Genomic DNA, 20,816 nt, shown 5'->3' on the forward strand with positions numbered 1-20,816 from the left:
CTTCGTGTAAAACCATTCCTTCTTTTTCTCCAGTTAGTCATATTCCACAGAAGCAGATTTGATTTCCTAATTACCCCTTATTGTAACTCACTGAAAATTGGTTTGTTTCGTAAAACACTGAGAGATCAGAAAAAATCTTAGGACGAGCTGAAGCAAGTCGGTCCAGTTTGAGACAGTTCACCAACTGTCTATTCCGGAGAAAGTGAGTCAAGAATGGGAGGAATGAGGGTTATGCAAACGGCAGGCTGGTTTCCTTCCTCTGGAATGTATGTCCCTACGACTAGGAACAGACTTCAGAGATCACACAGAAAGTCAGCCCTGTCTCTTGGTTGCCAGGCGGGCAGTCACGTGGCAGACCGACTATGTCACTCCAAGGTAAAGAATACGTGCAACTAAACAAAGCTGACTAACCACGAGAAGGTTCCAACAACCATGCCGCTTACAGAAATGTCAAAGTTAACATGAGGTTAAAAGTGAAATATCTTCAAAAGCAAACAGAGAAAAAGAAAAGATTAGGGAAAATTGGTAAGAGTTCACTGAATAACTTACTGCATCTTCTCAGCCCCTATTTCAAGACATTTATTAAAATATGTTATTTTAAAAATATGAATTGTTTCCCTCTGTGTTTACCTATTTTCCTCCCCCTATTCAAGCAGGCAACAGGTTTTCTCTCTCTCTCTCTCTCTCTCTCTCTTTTTTTATTGAAGTATAGTTGATTTACAATGCTGTGTTATTTTCTGGTGTACGACATAGAGGCTTTCTCTTTACATACATTCCGCTTCTGGGGAGATTTCTGCAAAGTTCTCAGATTTTGTTTCTGAAAGTTCAAGTCCACTAAGAAGAATCGGGTTTAAGAGTGGGAAGATTTCCACCAGAACAGTGACACTTTCATGGACTGATGGGAGGAAAGAGCTCAGTGGGTCCCTGGGGGTTATAACCTGCTCAGTAGCAAAGGCGACGAATTTAGGCAGATCTGAGACGAGGCCAAGGCCATGTGGTGAGTCACAGAATCAATCTAGACTCAAGGGGTGAACTCTCAGCCTTGCCAGGGATCCCACACGTGGCAAAGAGCTGTGGTTCTGAAAGGGCTGCAGAGGTTGAGGCAGTGGACAGCTCAGTGACAAGCAGTGTGGACAGATGACCAAAGGGAGGTGCTGCCCAAGACTGTGGCTCTTGAAACAAAGAGTTAAACTCTGTGGGTTTTAGATGGTCTGGGAGAATCTAAGAAAAGCAGTCAGTGCGAAAGAAATCAGAGGAACAATTGAGGTTGACCTTCCTGACAGCCCAGAGGGATGGGGCCCTGCATTTGGAATGAATGGATCCAAAAAGACATAAAAAAATGTCATCTTGCACCTGCAGGCTGATTCATAGTCAATCCAAGTGTCTCCCAGGGGTCTATAATGTCACTGAAATCCCTTGACCCTTGGCCGCTCTGCTATGTAAATAAAGGGCCATCAGTCTGAGGAATCAGAGTTTGAGACTTAGCTCTGCCACTCCTCAGGTGTGAGATTTGTGGCAAAGCGTTTAGTTTCTCTGAAATTTGACTTTACCATCTGTAAAAGGGGCATGAGTTCCTCCAGTCACTGTGAAGCTCAAACGAAGAAATACATATGAAAATACTTAGCACGTAGCAAAACACAATACGTGTATGAGGTATTATCACTAAAACTTTGCCTTCTTATAAGACTTGCCCAGATGCACTACTTGATTATTTCACTGGGCTGTCCTGCTGGAACACCCGCCCCGCTACCCCCCCATGTCAGTTCTAACCTGGTGCCAGGCTGAGTCCCAGCCCGGCCTTGCTGAAGCCTCTGCTTACCCATTATAATCGGTTAGAAGGAAGGTATTGTCGCTGCCGTTCTCAAGTGCATAGGAGATGGGTGTCCCATAGTTGGTGGCATCAGAGGATTTCATCCAGAACGTGCAGGTTACAGCGTGGAGAGAAGGGAGCACGCCGTCCAGCAGGACATACCCATAGATGCCAGAAACTTCAAAATCCAGGTTAAAACCCGCAGACTGTTCTGCAACAAACAAGAAAAATGTGCAGGCTGTGGCACTTGGGAGGCATTTTTCAAGGGTCTAAAGTAAGCAGCACTGTCATCAAAGCAGCTCATTTCAGCAAGTGTGATGATCTGAGAAGCAGTTTCAAACTTAAATACATATTATTTACAAAATATGTAGAGCATTCTCTTTTGTATTTTGTATACTTACTGTATTTTTATTTTTAGATGCATATTTGACTTATAATACTATGTAAGTTTGAGGTGTACAACATAATGGTTCACCATTTTTAAAGGTTATACTCCATTTATAGTTATTATAAACTATTGGCTCTCTTCCCTGTGCTGTACAATATATACTTGTAGTCTATTTTATTTAATAATATAGATAATTAATTACTTAATTAACAGAGGTACTGGGGATTAGACCCAGGACCTCATGCATGCTAAGCATGCACTATACACCCCCCCCCCCAGTTTATTTATTTTATACATAATCATTTGCACATCTTCATTGCCTAGGCCCATACTGCCCCTCCCTCCTTCCCTTTCCCTACTGGTAACCACTAGTTTGTTCTCTATATCTGTGTGTCTGTTTCTTTTCTTTCTTTCTTTTTTTAAATTCTTTAAAATAAAATAACCATCAGTGAATATCTAAGGTAGGGAAGACCCTCAGCAGTGAAAGGAAGTGGAGGAACAGGAAACAGTGGGAAGAAGAGGTGGGACTGGGAGCCGTTAAAGATGAGAGACACTCAGCACGTGTGTGTGCTCATGGGAACGGCTCAGTAGAGCGGAGTAACTCATTGCAGGTGAAGGAGTGGCAACTGTGGGGCCACACTCCCTCCCTGCTCAGGGCTCTGGCTCCTCCCTGTTTCATGAGCAGTTCAGCTCTGCCCCAATCCTGCATGTCCTACTCAACAGAACAACAGTCCTGCAGCTAGAAGACTCCAGTGCTCTGAGAAAGCTGTTTAGCATTGATCCTCACACATGTCTATGGGCTCTGTTCTTCTAAATCAAGTGCCTTATCAAAGTGTGGTTTCTAAACATGCCGAGCATGTAGAGCATGAAGAATTTGGCTAAATTCGATTTTCTCCATTTCCCCCTTACATCTCTAGGCTTTAATTTCCTCATCCGTGCATTTGGAGATAACACAAGCCAGTTTATTGGATGGCTGTGAAGACTGAGTACGTACAAAAAGCTTAGCATAGTTTTTGGTATACAGGTGGTGCTTAGTGCAGTTAAAAATTGCCATTGTTCCTATATCACCATCGTTAGTGTGTCATTATTAGTAACTTTGAGTTCATATATACCTGTTTCACACCTGCTGCCTGAAAATCCTGGCTGACATTTACAACTGTATGCGTTTAATTCATCCACACAAGTGGCCTGATTTCTACAGGGGTTAGACTGACATTCGTTGATGTTCAGTTGACAATGGGGTCCCGTGAAGCCCAGGGCACAGTGGCACCTAAAAGAAAGCAAAATGTTGTAACAATTAGAACAGTTGCAGAAAGGCATTAGAAGAAGTCTCCCATTAATGACAACATTGTCTCAAAAGACTGAAAACTTGAAATGCTAATGTGATCTCTCTTATGTGCATGTGTACTGGAGGGACCCTAAATCTATCTTTAGAATTTATTTCTTTAAAACAAAACATATGAATCAAATATGGCAAAAGGCTAAGGTTTGATAAATACCATGATGACTACATGACTTTTATTATCCTTTGAAATTTTCTATATGTCTGAAATATTTTTTAATTAAAAAGGATCTCTCTAATAAATGTAATTAATATTGTTACTAGCATGTTTATATGGGGACCTCTTTGATATTGGCCTAATGGTGATAATATGAATAAACAGTATTTGGAAGCTTAAAAGAAAATCTCAGTTGGAACTGGGAGACTCTTCACGGAGTTCTCTGTATTTGATGGTAAATCTATTTTGGCTAGAATTTCACTCATCTTTATCTGTCCCTGTTTGATATCATGATAGCCGTTCATAAACAAGATTCACTTTGGTGGCAACTAACATTCCTTTTGAACTAGAAGAGTTTACCATCACCTTTCCTCTAGTCAGGATTTAGACAAATTTGGTATTCATCAATTGTTTTGTACCCTTGGGAGAGTTTGGAATTCTTGCTGTTCATTTGGAAATTTCTCACTGCCAGTGATTAGGTGCTATATGCCAGAAGACATAAAATGCCTACGAAAAAAATTATGCTACACTGGTAAGAATTCATTTCCATATTGAGAGTGAGTAAGTCTCATTGGTGGAACTGGCTTCCTATTTCTTCCAGACAGTGCCTGGCTCTTTGTTGGGGGATGGTTTGTTTTAAAAAAAAAAAAACATAAATTTTTTGTTTTTTATTGAAGTGTAATTGATTTACAATGTTAGTTTCAGGTATATAGCAAAGTGATTCAGTTACATATTATATATATATATTTTTTCTGCTTTTAACTTTTGAAAACTTACAGAACTGGTGGCATATTGAGGACAATATAGTTTCCTAAGATTTTTGCAAGCAACACTAGTCTATCTTTTGTACTGCAGAAGCCACAGATCCTGCAAGGGGAAGGGGGTGAAATGGGCACTAAAAAAGAATGTTGGTTTTCACACCGTATGCTTCTGGTACCCTAAGAACTGCTTCAGGAAGACAAAATCTTTCTCCCCACAAATGCACTATGTTCAACCACAAAGGCTTAGCTTTTATTATTTTATTTGTTTACACTCAGATTTCTTTTGAAACAAGGGTTACTAAACTAAAAAAAAAAAAAAAGAAGTTTAAAAACCATGGTCACAGAATGTAGAATGGGGCTGTGACAGTATGATCACAGAATTCCTTACCATTTTATCTAGTGGGAAAATTCCAGCTAAAATGTAAAGCGTTTAAAAATGAGTTTTGTATAATGCTTCTGTATTTACTTCTGTGTAACTGTTTCCTTTCATCTTTTATGACTTTCCATGTACAAAACAGTGGTTCCCAAATCTGGCTGTGCATCAGAATCACTGGAGAACTTAAAACACAGAGGCGGCCTGTTTTAAAATTACAGACCCTACCCTAGACTTAGGGAATTGGAACCTCAGACGGTGGGCAGGATCTACCGTGCCCTATCCTCGGTCTAGAATTTGGGAATGGCTGACTTGACAAAGAATACTCTGTTAAGACTGAAGAATGACTGAACAGGAAAGAAAATAAAAACAGTGAAAAGAGTCAGATTTGGTTTTTTACCGGAAGCTGTTGGCGCCGTCTTTACAGGTAGCTCCATTTTTGCACGGTTGGCTGAGACATTCATCCAAGTTTATTTCACAGCGGGTGCCCAAAAATCCAGGTGGGCATTTGCACAGGAATGCCCCAAGCTGATCTTCACAAACTGCATTATTTAAGCATGGGCTGGACTGGCATTCGTTGACTTCTGTTTCACAGTGCAGACCTGGGGATGGATGAGGACGAGAAAGAGCCCAAATCTTAAGCCCCTGGGAAAACTGGAATCACGGTGTTGAACCCTTGGAGGATGATGCTGCTTCTAAAGCATCCGAATGGAGGTTGTAGAGCCGCTGGCCTCCCAAACTGGTTTGGGATCCATTCTTTAACAATCTCTGGCTTTTCTAAATCATCCTAGGACTGCGTTTTTGACAGTCCACTCTTTTTATCTTACCTCTTTCTGAAACTAACATGAGTAATGAACATCTAATTGAGATAATGTTAAAAAAATAAAACTAGCAATTTAGCTTAAAATATTCCTCTGTTTCTTTGACCTTGCCTCTTTCCTTCACTGATCATTTTCTTTGTTGGACTTATTCTTTATAAGTATAAGTGTATGTATATATATATTTATTTAAGTACAGTCAGTTACAATGTGTCAATTTCTGGTATACAGCATAATGTTCCAGTCATACATATACATACATATATTCATTTTCATATTCTTTTTCATTAAAGGTTATTACAAGATACTGAATATAGTTCCATGTGCTATACAGAAAAAATTTGTTTATCTATTTTTATAGTATGCTATGGGCTGTGGCTGAGAAGTATTTTTAACCATATTATTTAGCATCCATTTGCAATATGATTTTGTACAATTTATCTCCAGTTCCTTCTTGAATGTTTGTTTTAACATATAAACTCGTCTTCTCTCTCTCTCTTTATACACACACACCCACACACGTGCACAAAAACATAGTATTTTTTACTGAACTGTTTGCGAGTAAATTATAGACCTGATGTCCTCTTACCCCTAAATACTTCAACATGAATTTCGTCAAAACTGAGGACTTTCTCTTACGAAATCACAGCACAGTTATAAAATCATTAATCAATATTTATTAACATAAATACATATAATGTTACATATATATATAAAGTTAGTAAATGTAATACTTTGTGGTGCTTTACAGGACGCTAAAACAATGTCGGAAGGATGGAGACATCTTACCCATGTATCCTTTCACACAGGTGCAGCGATAACCAGCCACGCCATCAACACAAGTTCCTTTATTTAAACAAGGACTGGAGCTACATTCATTTATATTTTCTTCACATAGTTGACCTGCAAAGAATCATAGAATATTTGAGCTGGTGAAAATCTGAAAGTAATTTAAGACTAATCGTTTTCAAGCAAGTTCTTCAGGTATAAGAGCAGGACAGTTGGAAATCATGGCTAACATGCTTGTGAAAAATTTTAATCTCTGCCTAATTCAATTATTTACTGAATAATACTCCATTACCCATGATACATATATATGATATCTATCTATCTATCTATCTTCTATCTACCTATCTATCTCACACTTTCTTTATCCATTCATCCCTTGATATACACTTAGGTTGTTTCCATATCTTGGCTACTGAATATTGAATAATTGCATGCAATGAACACAGAAGTGATGCAAATGCAGATAAACTCTTTGAGACAGTGGTTTCATTTCCTTTGGATGGATACCTAGAAGAGAAATTGCTGGATCATATGGTAGTTTTATTTTTAATTTTTTTGAGGAAACTCCATGTTGTTTTCCATGGTGGCTATACCAGTTTACCCACCAACAGTGCAGAGGGTCCCATTTTCTCCCTGTCCCCACTAGCACTGTTATCTCTTATCTTTTGATTATAGCCATTCTAATAGGTGTGAGGTGACATCTCATTGTTTTAATGATTCCAAGGTTTCTCTTGTAAAGATGAGAAACATTCCCCTTACCTGTGTAACCAGGCGGGCATTCACAAACGAATTCCCCAACTCGGTCTTTACAAACTCCATTGTTGTGGCATGGCAGTGAGTTGCACTCATCAATGTCTATTTCACATTTTAAGCCTAAAATGCAAACGGAACAAAGAAGGACAATCAAAGAGAGGATTAACAGAAACAGAACCATGATCATTTAAAGGTAATTACCCAATAATCTGAATTTATAGGGCGTGGTGGTGGCGAAGGAAAGGGCAATATTTGTGACGAGCTATCATCTAGTTAAGTACTTAATGAAGATATTACTTCTTCTTAAGTAGATTTAAGATATCTTTATAAGGATACATAAAAGACAGTAAAAGATTCCAAGTTAGAAGTAGAGGAGAAAGAGGGACATCTAGAAGCATAAAATAGGTCCAGGAATTAGCTTAATTCCAAAATGAAAAATATAAACTCCTATATACTTGCTACCAAGGCCACCTGGCTGAGAAGTGGGGTGGTGCTCAATCCTGCCAGATCTTGGCTCATATGCCAGGTGTCCTACGGCAGGGTGCATCTTCCCGCAGGATGCACAATGCGATCTATGAGCTAGTTCTGCTGAAACCCATGTTCTCCTATACCAAGAGTCTCAAAGTGTGGTCCCTGGACCAATAGCATCAGTAATCCCCTGGGAATGTGACAGACATGCAAATTCTTAGGCCTTCCCTCAACCTACTAAATCAGAAATTCTGGGGTTGGGGTCCAGCAATCTGTGTTTTAAGTCCTCCAGATGATTCCGACCTACATAAAAACTAGAGAACCGCTGTCCTGTATTATGCCCTTTCCTCAACCATCATTTACAAAATTCTAGGACAAGATCAGTATTTCTTATGGAGTGTTGGGACAAAATTTTTTAAGCATTATAACTGCATTTTTTATTGAAATATAGTTGACCTACAATGTTTCAGGTATACAGCAAAGTGATTCAGTTACATACATGTATTCTTTTTCAGATCCTTTTCTATTATAGGTTATTATAAGACATTGAATACAGTTCTCTGTGGTATTCAGTAGGTCCTTGTTGTTTATCTCTTTTATATACAGTAGTCTGTACCTGTTAATCCCCAAATTCTAATTTATCCCCCCTCCCCTCTGGTAACTGTAAGTTTGTTTTCTACATCTGTGAATCTATTTCTGTTTGGGACAAAAATGTTTCTAAAATTGAAACACACACACATACACATGCACGCACACAAGCCAAAATAAGTGAAATAATAATTTTCTGTGCTTTGTTTTCCAACTTTTCTTTTTTGCTTATTTTGTAGTGAATTCTTTTATTTAAATACCACTCTTCTCATTTAAAACACTTCATGCTGGTTACAAAAAACTCAAAAAATGTAAAAACTTCATTTCTAGAATAAAACAAGAAATTATTTTAAATAAATTGCAATTTTAAACTATAGCTCATTTTTTCCTCAGAAATTGTATTTCTGGACTGAATTGGAATGTGAATCAAACTGCAAGAAAACATAATTCTTACCCAATTCCTACATAATCAAGTTCAAAGCCATATTGTTTTTCTAAGCGCAACTTTCAGAAAGAAATAAAGCAACAAACCTTGGCTATTTACAAGAACTTCCATTTGTGTGAAGCAAATGAGAGAAAGTGGAGTTTGTTTAAAAATGTTTCTGCTGGACAATCTGTTCTATGTTGAGTGTCATGCATTTAATTTGTGTTAGAGTGAAACCTTGGACATGGCCTCTGGAGTTGTATTCCAATTTAAATTGTGAGTTATGATGTGACTTTTTCATAGAGAAGATGATTCTTTATTCTTCCTCCAACATGTGCAAAGAAAACTGGCTTTCATAAGATACGAATAATTTTTCCACTTATTGGTCTATCTTCTTCAAGCAATTTTTTGTGCATTGATACAGCCTAATGTATCTTACATCGTTTATTTTGAATGTTTCAAAGTTTGATAATGCAAGTCACAATGATATTATATGCTAAATACATTCCAATTTGCACTCCCGTGTTACCTGTATATCCAGGTGGACAGAGACAAACATAACCACGCCCAAGTTGTTGGCAGGTTCCACCCCTGTGGCAGGGGTTTAAGAAACACTCATGGAAAACCTACCAGTGGCAGAAAAGAAATTTATCAGAGACAAAACACTATTCATTTCAAAGCAATTCTGAGTAGGGGTTTAGAAGGTTTGTAACATTCAGAAGCTGGTTCGTTTCCAGGTGAGTCCAGCGGGACTGTTGCTTATATAATGTTGGTACCATAAATGGGCACAAAAGCTACATATTATACTTGAGTGAAGGTCTGATAAACCCAAGCAGTGTCCCTAAATGCTGGCTGCATGTTAGCCTCCATTTGAGGCATTTAAAAGTGTACGCTAAGGACAGACTCCAACCCAGACCAGTGAAATCACGAAACTCTGAACGTGGGATGCATGCATCATTATTTTAAAAAGTTGGCCAGTGGATTCAAATATGTCTCCAGGGTCGATAGTCACAGCTCAAAAGGTTCTTAAAAATTTCTGTGTCCATTAGGCTTAGTTTCAAATATGACTTACAAAGCCCTTACAAGTGAGTATGTTTGGATGTGAAGATGTGGGAAGCTAAAATAAGAAATATAACTTCATTATCCTTCTTAAAAATACTTAAAGCCAAAGAATTTGTCATGACATTGGGCAAGGTACATTCAGAGTAATGGATGAATCACCCCAAATAACTGGGCTTATCTTGTTTCTAAAAAAAAAATGAAAAACAATTTAGTTATGTTTATGAGTTATGTTTCTTAATTTTTAAAAAAACCCAAAACTTACTCCAATGAATGATTTTTTTTTTCTTGCTTGCAAAAAAATTTAAATAACTTTCATGAAAGTTGAGTAACTCCCTGCCTTTGGCTAATCCAAATGCCCTTACTGAAATGATGAGTTATGCTTATGGTAAGTGTTAATTATTAGTGAATCAAAAGACTCCCCACATCTACAATTCTCTATGCCAGACATTACGGGGAGAAGTTCCCATTTCTGGTACCCAGAACTCCTAATGCTGCATTTTTTGAAAGTACATATTACAAGTCATAAGCAAATATAATTATTCATTGATAATTTTCATGAGTCTTGATTACTTGGAATTTCAGCTCAGGTAGTTCTCCTCTGTATGACAAGTATCATGACAAATGGTTTTCCAAGCACTCCCTTAGAGAAAATTCTATAAACATAAAACGAACTTGCCTGACTGCTGACTTCATACTTCTTCTTGATATGCCCAGGAGAAGCAGGGTGCACAATACTTTCCTCTGCTGCTGAGAAAGTTGAACTAAAACCTAATGAAGTTAATGGGAAAACATCTGAAAAACATAGTTGTGTATAGTAGATACTGCCAATAAGTAGACTCTATTTAAACTCGATGGCCAAGATTCTGATTCTCAGAGTGCGTAAAGCTACAGACATTTTATTTTAGTAATATAAAAAAGAGAGCGTGGAGACAGATGGGATATGTCATTAAAATCTAGACTCTTAGAAATTTGGAAGTTATCAAGTTCAACATTCCCAAACGAAGAATCTTGGAGTCATTGTCATCAGAAAGACCTCAAAAGGACAATTTAACACGTCCAGACATCCAAATGCACTGGAAATAGTCATATTCAGAATTGAAGCTACCACGGAGACAGACAAGAGTCTCCAACACAGGATTACGTGATGAATGAAGTATATCATCTTACTGGAACAATCTGTGATGGATCTGGCACCAGTGATGGTTGTGGTTCCATAGAAAGGACAAGATAAGCAGAAGGACTTCCCTGGATCGGGTTGGTAGTAGTCTTGAGGACATGGATAACAGGGCATTAACCCAGAACGAGAGAATTCTCCTACTGGACAAGGCACTGCAAAAGGAAGAACAAATCATTTGTGCCTATGAAGCAACAGACCCCACACTGAAAAGAAGAGCATTAACCTTTGGTTGTAAGAAAGCTACCGAATTGCTAATATTTTCTCTTGCATGTATTTTCTCCAGACCCTTTTATCACCTAGATAAACATTTTCTCCCCTTCCCGTCATTAACAACACACCTTAACTCAATGAAAATTAGAATTGGCCACATAACATTGTATTTCGGTTTTTCCATTTAACATTATACCACAAGCATTTCCTAAATCATCCCCCAAATCATTAAATATGGTGTTTAATAAATGAAAAATATTACATCTCACTGACAGATCATAACTGATCTCACACTTCCTCTACTATTGAACATTTAGGTTGTTTCTGCTTGTTTGCTATTAGAAATAATGCTGACATGAGATTTTCTACATAAATTTTTTATATAGTTCTGATTATTTCCTTAGGATAACAGTTGAATTTGAGTAGGTGAGTAGTTAGATCTAAAGTCATGAAAATTTAAAGCCATAAATATAATGCCAAAATCATTAAAAAAATGTAATTCCAATTCACATCCCACCAGCAGTGTATGAAATTGCCTTCTCAATGTACACCCATCAACATGGATGATTATTTAAATTTCTTTCTATTTGAAGGTAAAAGTGGAATCATGCTATTATTTTAACTTGCATTTTGATGATAAATGCAATTACATTTTTTATGTTTATCCAAAATGTTTATTTCACCTGTATAGTTGTTTATTACTTATTGAGGGTCTTTTATTTTTAAATCTTTTAAAGTCATCTTGTGTCAGACATGCTTTTTGTTAACAACACATAGCTGAATATTGTTGTTTAACCAAATTTGAAATTCTCTTGCCAATATTTGGTGGAATATGAGAAAACAGACCCAAACATAATATGAGCTTGGATTTTCTTCAGTAGATTTTGGTTACATTTGGCAGATGGATATTGGGGTGGACTACACATGACTAAATCCTTGGCGGGAGGTTTTACACTGTGATCCAAAGGCAAATTCAGGTGGAGTGTGTGAACTGGAATCGTCTGGGTGAGCCCTAAAACCACTTTCAACTGAGCAAACTACTAGAACTGTTAAGGCTTGTCTGCATAGATATAAGGATAGAAGACAGAACACAAGGAAACAGCTACTCAGGCTATCAGTATACTTATCATTTAGGTTTTTGATTCTTGATAATAAAAATTAGTACAGCAGAAATAATTACCAATACGGTTGAAAAATTTACAGATGCACTTGAAGCTCAAGGGAGCAGGATTCTCCAAGTGATGGCATCTCTTTTTATTGGTATGACAATAAACATTAAATAAATGGTAACACATTTGTGGTCATCTCAAGACATTTAGATCAAATTCCTTAAGCAAAAACAGTCATCCAAATCTTTTGCAAAAGTGCTCTTTTGTATACCCAACTGATGAAGAGTTAGGAGTTAAATCAAGAGATGGGAGAAGATATCACAAATATTAACACATATTTAGAAAAAAATTACTTCTAGTGGCTACATTTGTTACATTCAAGAAAAGGTTTAAACTATAAGTATCTTTGTTTCACCAAGAATGAATTAATCTACTGTTACTAGAGGCAGACAGGGCTTTGCATCAACATACTATAAACCTGCTGAGTTTAAAACGGGTTTTCTGAGTTTCAGGTTCCAAAAATAATTGCCTATTTGGAAAAGGAAACTTCCAAACAGCTCATTAGTTAACTGAAAGCACGAATCTTCCACTAATAAAAGTATAAAGTTTCTGTTTGGGAGGCTACCTATGAGTGTGTGTGGTTAGGTAGAAGTAACAATTCTGCCAGGAAAATCAAAGATGCTATAATGAATTAAACTGTTTTTCCCATGTAATTTTTCTCAGTACAACCTTACCCTTAAAAAGAAAAAAAAAAAAGACTATACTCCTAAAAACTGACAGGATTATACTCTCAATTGTAGTAAGTAATTACATAAGATGCTATAAAAGTCAAAAATTATACTAAGATATAATAATAATAATAAAATCTTAAGATTAAAAATCAATAAGCCAGTTGGCATCTCAAAATAGCAAACATGTTGTTGTGATGTCTAAACTTTGCTTTTCGACCTAGAAAGTATAAAATAAATTTTCATGTGGAAATTAGTTTAAATTTACATACCAAGGGCAGACAGTTGTCATTCTGAAGATACTTTCCAGGAGTGGATAATCAGTATTTAATATATAATTTATATATTATTATGAATATATAAATGTACACATATACATAATAACACCATCCAGCACATAATATGGTATTAAATACACACACGCACATGCACACACATAACACAGTTCCTAATGGACTAACATCATAAGGAAAGAGGAGGGGAGGTTTCATTTTGAATCTTGGCCAAAGAAACTGTGGTTTCTAAGTCAAGAATAATGGAATGAAATCCTTCTCACCTCTTCTATTGTAGAGAAAGAGGAAATAAAAAATCAAAATATGCAAAAAGTGGTATCAAAATAGAATTGAAAATAGAGCATTGAAATGAGCAGGGAAAATGTGACCCCACATATGTGTCCCCCGATAATGTCAATGTTCAAGCACAGCCTTGGAGCCCAGTGGATTTTGCCTTTTAAATGGTTTCCTACGACAAAGCCAGAAGTCAAACCCCTCATTCTGAGCCTCCTTTTAACTTCATCCTAGAGCGTCGGAGTCAGAAGTGTCGTTCTACAAATAATCTTTCCTTCTATTGGGACCATCTGTAAACAACACCGTAGCCATAATAAAATCATTTGGGGGACTTATTACTTTGATAAAAATAATTTTTTACAAATAAAAAATTCAGTTTGTAACCACAGACTTAAGAATATATAATATCCTAATAAGTGATAAAAGGTGAATGTATTAAGAATATCACATTGTGTTAACACAGTAATATACTGAAATATAATTGCCATATTCATTAAAGATATTTCAAGTTCAACAGGATAAAGAATGCAAAAAGTGTTATCTTAGCAAAAAATAAAATAAACTGTATAACATGCCCATAAAAATAAATCATCCAGAAAGGAAGAAAAAAGAGGAAAAGGAATGAAAAAAAGAAAGAGGGGGAGGGAGAAAGGAAGGGAGGAAGGGAAAGGGGGTTGAAAACTAAGGAAAATATACGAGAACCATTTTAGAACTCACACACATTTAAATTTAAAGTAAAATGGTGTTTATCCAGTACCGCAGGGGAGAACGTTGCTTTGTTATTACCAATTCCCACTCAGGACAAGTAGAATGTGGTTAAACATATGTTAGGAATATTAGGAGAAATGGAGCAGTTACCAGAAGTTTAGAGATTTTCTGGGAATCATAACTACTTAATTGCAATGATTTGGTATTAGAAAACCTCAAGGCTTATTTGGAAAATTAAAGGGAAAAATTGTCAAATATGAACTTCTTTCACTGTAAAAATTCTGGTTGCTTTTGTGGTTGGAGGGACGAAGGGAGAGAGAGAGAGAGAGAAAGAGAAAACGAGAATTTTTTCCTGCAGACTTTCTTCCAAAATTAGCTTGTATACTGACAAAATAAAAGAGTCTCTGGTAGACTTCTTTCAACCATAATGTGAGGCTTTGACTTTTAATTGAAAATAAAAAAAAATCCACAGCTGGTATTACACAACATACATGACTTACGAGTTTCAAGTAGGTCCTAGTTAAATTCTTTTCTCAACTCTGCAGTGAAACAGGTTGATGAACACTACTCACCCAATACCTCAGGTCTAAGAGGCTTTCATCTACTATAATCCTGGCATTGAGATAATTCAAACAGAAGTTGTACATAAAAACCTAAAATTCATAGCATGTATTCCCTGTAGCATGTAACTTACGAGGACTACAACTCCCAGGATGCAATGCTGGACACTCACGCTCCCTCCCCACCACTATACTCAAACATCCAAAGCATTTGTTTTCCAGGAATCTGTCTCTAACTAGATGCAGATGTATATATGGCTGGTGTGCAATGAGGGTGGGAGGGGTGGGAGGGGTGTGTGTGTGTGTGTGTGTGTGTGTGTGTGCAGATTAAGAGAATGGGGAACTAGCAGACTAGCTTCTTAAAAATGTCATTCATTCAATAAGGGAAGTTTTTAAACTTTCAGATTGCCATAGACCTCTGGTTTTTAAATAAGGGTGTAAAGAATGGGGAAGAGACACAATTTTTTAAAAAGTCATCTTTCAGCCAGGCATGCTTGTTCTGTTCCCAGGGATGTAGCAGAGGGAGGCTAATAATTTTTTATTTTTTGCAAAATTCCATCGACTATGCAAAGTCATTGCAGTTTTCTGGAGTTTTTGGCAATAGGCTGACCTTGACTGTCAGACCTAGTTTCACTGATTCGAAGTTTTCATCTTTTATTTCTGTTTGTGTCTTCTGGTTTTTACACTGTAGGAAAACTGTACTTGGTAGGAATGTTAGAACCATTTGAAAAATGGTCTATTTAAACCAGTGGTTCTCAATACATGGTCCATGGACCAAGCTGAGTCAGCATCACTTGAGAACTAGTTAGAAATGCAAATTCTCAGGTTGCACACCAGACCTATTGAATTAAAAACTCTCGGGGTGGGGCCCAGCAATCTTTGTTTTTAACAAGCCTTCCACGGTGATGTTTGAGAACCCAAATTAGACTCAACTTCTCCCTGTTACTTTAGAACCATATCGGGGAACTTCAGAAGAAAACCAGAAAAGTGAAATCAGAATATCCTGGGGTGGAGATTGGTTTCAATATTATCAAAAGACTGACGTAAATGTGACGTGATTCTAGCATGCAGTCAGAGGGGATAACCACTCATGAATATGGTCAAACTGCAGGGAATGAAATGTCAAAATTCAGAGAATGGGGGGAGGGTATAGCTCAACTGGGAAAGCGCGTGCTTAACATGCATGAGGTCCTGGATTCAATCCCCAGTACCTCCTCTAAAAATAAATAAAATAAACCTAGTAACAACCCCCTCGAAAGAAAGAAGAAAGAAAGGAAGGAAGGAAGGGAGGGAGGGAGGGAGGGAGGGAGGGAGGGAGGAAGGAAGAAAGAAAGAAAGAAAGAAAGAAAGAAAGAAAGAAAGAAAGAAAGAAAGAAAGAAAGAAAGAAAGAAAGAAAGAAAGAAAGAAAGAAAGAAAGAAAGAAAGAAAGAAAGAAAGAAAGAAAGAAAGAAAGAAAGAAAGAAAATACATGTATGAGTTTAAAAAAAAGAAAAAAATTTTTTTAAAATTCAGAGAATGTATTTTCAGAGTTTCAAGGCACATTAGACAGGACCTCATTTTACAAATGAGGAATCTAAGTTTCTGGCTGAGATGTATTTCCTATCACACCACGCAGCCACGTGGTTACTAACGTTGAGGACTGGGGCCAAGTCCTGTGTTTCTTTGAGTTCCTCTAGTTATTGCACCAGCACACTGTTTATATGATGGGTGTTTACCCTTAAGTACTGACTGGCTGAATAAAAGGAAACTCTCTTTGAAGGAAGAGACAGTTATTTACATTCTTTGCATACACTAGTCATATGGCTTTGCTGAAAATATTCCCCTCCTCCATGCACAGGATCTAGGAGGCTTGAAGAAAGAGCAATATCTAAGACTCTGATAACCTCCACAAGCAGACACGTCCACGGCTCCTCTTTTCACAGTTGAAGTGTTTTCTGGACATAAGAGGCACCCCCGGGAACCAAACGCTGGCTGGTAGCTGCCCAGTGGACACGATTCGCAAGTCTCAAGCCCATTTGATGAGTAGGTGCCTTGCTTACACTGAGCTAGAACGAAAAATATCATATGGTAAATAACGGTGACACAAGCTGTACCAAATTAGCACTGCTAGGTCCTGGGTTTGATCCCCAGCACCTCCTCTAAAAATAAATAAACCTAATTACCTCCCCTACCCCTCCACCAAAATACAATAACTCAATAATACAATGATAAATAAATAAAAAGTATTTTTAAAAATAGTACTGTTAAAATATGGTTTCCCACGTTCTAATTGATTAAGAAGAGAATGAGGGTCACGAAGAATTCCAAGCACACACATTAAATTTCAGACTCTCCATAGTTCCGTCTACTGGTAAGTTTGAGACTCCATTTCCAGTTACTACCTGTTAGCTTCTATTATTACCTAGCATGGTATCTGACACAAAGAAAATGTTGATAAGCAGTTTTGGGGGGAAGTTAGAAATCTGCATCTCAGAAAGGCACTCTCAGAAAAAGAAGCCCTACACAGAAAACCTTGTACAAGTTCTCAGCTCGTACACTGTTTTCTTGAGTGACAGAAACAAAACCCCAAACGGGGTCAGTCTCATAACCACACTGTCACCTTTTTTACACTAAATAAGAACTGGCCTCTTACCTCCTCCTGTCTACAGACAGCATTTCATCTGAGGGCTGGCAGAGTGGGACATAAGAGCAGCCTTAGCATCAAGCCCAGAGAGGTCAATTAAGCGAATTTCCAAAATTCCCAGCAATGGTTTTGTCGTAGCTCAGGCCAAGGGCCACGTTCCCCGGTGCACTGCCCTGTCCATCTGCCCTTGTCCTCCAGGTGACTGTCACTTTCGGCACTGCTAACATTTTTAGTGCATTTCCTATTACCTAGCACCACTCTCTATATTAGTCATTAAGTACCCACACCCTCTGCATCTGCCGTGATAGGTGAAGAGGAACAACTTTGAAATTCCTTCTTGTAGGTGTGTCTTACTGTAACTTCAATTGCGAATGAAGATGTTTCCATTAGAAATGCTTTCAGAATCACTGTAACAATATTTTGAAAATATTGGATATTTTAGTAGCAAGAACACATGTATATGGGCTTGTAGTTTTTAACTTCCAAGTAAATGGAGAACTAATCTCATCATATTGAATTTTTCCCTAACGAAAAGCAATCTAATGCTTGCTAAGGGTCACGGAAGTCCTTTCCACCAATTAATATGAGATTCACTAAAAAAAAAAAAATCCAGGCCAACTGATGAAAATGGATTAGAGTTCTTGACAGTGAAGTCTGATGTAGAGGGAACAAAGGGAGGTCCCGAAAGGAAAGATAAATGGATTTCTTTAAAGCGGGGGCAAATGTTCAGGTAATATCTTAGAGTTAAAAGGAAGACAAAACAAATGAATGAAATTGCTTCCAGTAATGCTCTTATTTCATCCTATCTGCCATTTCGATTTCATAACTGGAAACAAAATGCGGGCTTCTGGGCAAAGTATGTACTAAACCTTTACCTTTGCATTCTGAGCTGCTCCTTGAATGGAGGTACTCGGTGTAAGTCCCCGCTGGACAGAGTTTGCACTCAAGTTGCCCTTCTTCATCTTGATAGGATCCCATCAAACAGCTTTCACAGACAGAATGCTCCAGAGAATAGTATGTTCCCAAAGGGCAGTTGACTGGAGAGAAAACAAACGAGAAAACTGAATACAGTATAGAACATACTCTTAGTTCTAAGGCATGAGCGTTGTAAGTTTTCAGGTACCATTGTTTTTATGGGTTAAATTTTACTGCCAAAGGTTTATCTCAAGATAAATCTTCTGGAAATGTATTCCTAGAAACCAGCAGTAGATCATTTTTCATTTCTTTTTTCAGAAAATGTAAATTCTTGCTGACCAAGCTTAGGGCTTACGTGCCAGTGGGGGGGGGGCGCTTTAAAGTGTGGGTTACAGCAATCGATAAATCAATCATCCTGGAAACACACAGCTAACGAAGAAAAGACTGCTTGGAAGAAAAGGAAAAAACCATGAACGATTAGGTTAATTTGAGGCCTTGAGATATTAAAAACAGTTTCTTAACAGGTTTTTGGAATGGCTTCCCTTATGAAACTGACTGCTTGTCCATTTCAGCATAAAAGCAGGCAAAGATGGTTAAGTCTAAAACAAGTGAGTTAAGTAGACCCTTGCCTCTGCTCGCAGGAGTTACTGCCCACTCAAAGGAAGTCCTGGGCACCCTCAGACCCAAAGACCCCAAGGAAACAGGTCAATTTTAGAACCTTCCTTCCCTGGAGATCTGGTCTACTATTTGAGGCTTGGAGTGACTCAGAATTTCTGAGACCAAAATGGGACGTTAAATTCACTGAAAGGCTGCTATCAAAATTAGTGTTCTTACAGAGAGGACACTTGAAATCAGTACCAGAGTGATTCTGAGGTGCGTTAAGAATTACCTGGGAAGGTACTAAAATTTCAGATTCCAAGGCCCTGACCCCAAGGGGTGAGATGCATTCATCCTGGGATGGGGCCTGAACCAACCTGCATTTTGACAAGTACTTCAGGTGATGCTGACACAGGTCATCTGACGACCACACTGAAAAACGCAAAACGCAGTCCAAACAGATAACTGATTTTACTCCCGGGTTCAGAAGGAAACCACAGAAGGCTCAGAATGATAACTTTGATGTGCTTTTGACGGGCTGAGTTTATAACACTATGAAAAACCCAACTGAGCTCTGGGAATAGCAGTGAGAACTGCTGAGAAGGTTTTCCGACCAGGACACGAGATCCCATGCCTACAGAGAGTCAAAAGAAGACCCTGTCATTTGGCTCTGCTGAGTGTACAGTTTGCTTAGAGGAGGTCTCGCTATCTATAAACGTGACTTATTTTGGGAAGCGGGCTGTAATGGATCCCAATTGTGACAGTCCAGAATAGGGGTAAAAGCTAAGGGACGGGGTCGTGGGGAGAAGAATGAGGAGTGATAGCTTAAGGGATCTGCGGTCTTCTTTGGGGGTGATGAAAATGCTTTGGAACTGCGATAGACATGATGGTTGAATAACATTGTGACTGTACTAAATACCTCTGAACTGTACTCAGTAGTTAATTTCATGCCATGTGACTTTAGCGTCGGCTACCTGGGTGAGAATCTCAGCTACATCACTTACTGTTCTAATTGCGAAGACTTACTGGGTAAGTTCTTAGCCTCTTCGGCTTCAGTTTTCTCATCTATAAAATGTGCTTAATAATACTGGTACCTTACAGAGCTGCTAATCAGGACTGAACATGAGAACAGCTCAGCCAGCACACACAAGCAGTCAGAAAGTAATAGTTTTTGATATGCGAGTTGCTGCTGAAAGCTGTGAGGTCTAAAGCTTAGTTCTACAAATAAAACTAAGATTTGAGTCCCTCACCTAAAATAGCTTTCTTGTCCTGACCAGGAGTGGTCATTAACTTCTGAGACAAAACAGTGGTAACAACCACCACATAACAATAGCAAAATGTATGTTTCATCTCAATATCCCTTTATAGCTGTGAAAGGGTTCTACCCACCTCATCTGACCCAATATGCACCAACTTTCTTTTTTGTGTGTGTGCATGTGTGGAGGGGAGGGGAATTAGTTTGGCTGGTTGATTGACTGATTTTGATGGAGGTACTGGGGATTGAACTCAGGACCTTGTGCATGCTAAGTCTCTAACACTGAGCTATACCCTCCCCCTCCTCCCCCAAAATATTTTTGATTACAGGGAGGGGTCTTACCACACATACGCCCTCTCAGCACAGAGCCTGGTCTGCAGAAGAGGAAAGCCTTTTCTGTTTCTAAGGAATTGCTGTCGGCGACAAGCATTTCAGAGGCAAGTTGAAAGGAATACATGGGCTCCTTAGTGAGGGTCCTTTTCAGGCGATTTGTGATAGTTTCCAACGTCTTAATGAGTCGCTGCTGATTTTCCAATTCAAGGGTATCGTTTCTTTCATCAGGTAGTGGCACACTAGCTGAGATAAAAAGAAAACATAACACACACACACACACACACACGATGTTGCAGGAAGC

At 38.2% G+C, this 20,816-nt stretch overlaps 1 protein-coding gene across 1 annotated transcript in view; it reads right to left on the reverse strand.

Moving 5' to 3' along the window:
• Positions 1-20,816, reverse strand: part of SVEP1 (sushi, von Willebrand factor type A, EGF and pentraxin domain containing 1) — a 157,267-nt gene that overhangs the window by 49,822 nt on the left and 86,629 nt on the right. The window contains exons 16-26 of the mRNA XM_074361981.1: positions 20,525-20,758; positions 18,291-18,452; positions 16,676-16,837; positions 10,901-11,062; positions 10,410-10,501; positions 9,201-9,297; positions 7,198-7,311; positions 6,439-6,552; positions 5,232-5,433; positions 3,311-3,468; positions 1,820-2,021 (exon numbers count right to left, since the gene is read on the reverse strand). Coding sequence (XP_074218082.1) covers positions 1,820-2,021; positions 3,311-3,468; positions 5,232-5,433; positions 6,439-6,552; positions 7,198-7,311; positions 9,201-9,297; positions 10,410-10,501; positions 10,901-11,062; positions 16,676-16,837; positions 18,291-18,452; positions 20,525-20,758 — 1,699 coding nt within the window. The remainder of the gene's footprint in view (positions 1-1,819; positions 2,022-3,310; positions 3,469-5,231; positions 5,434-6,438; positions 6,553-7,197; positions 7,312-9,200; positions 9,298-10,409; positions 10,502-10,900; positions 11,063-16,675; positions 16,838-18,290; positions 18,453-20,524; positions 20,759-20,816) is intronic.

Source organism: Camelus bactrianus, chromosome 4 (genome assembly GCF_048773025.1).
Source record: "Camelus bactrianus isolate YW-2024 breed Bactrian camel chromosome 4, ASM4877302v1, whole genome shotgun sequence".
In the NCBI taxonomy this organism is placed as follows: domain Eukaryota; kingdom Metazoa; phylum Chordata; class Mammalia; order Artiodactyla; family Camelidae; genus Camelus; species Camelus bactrianus.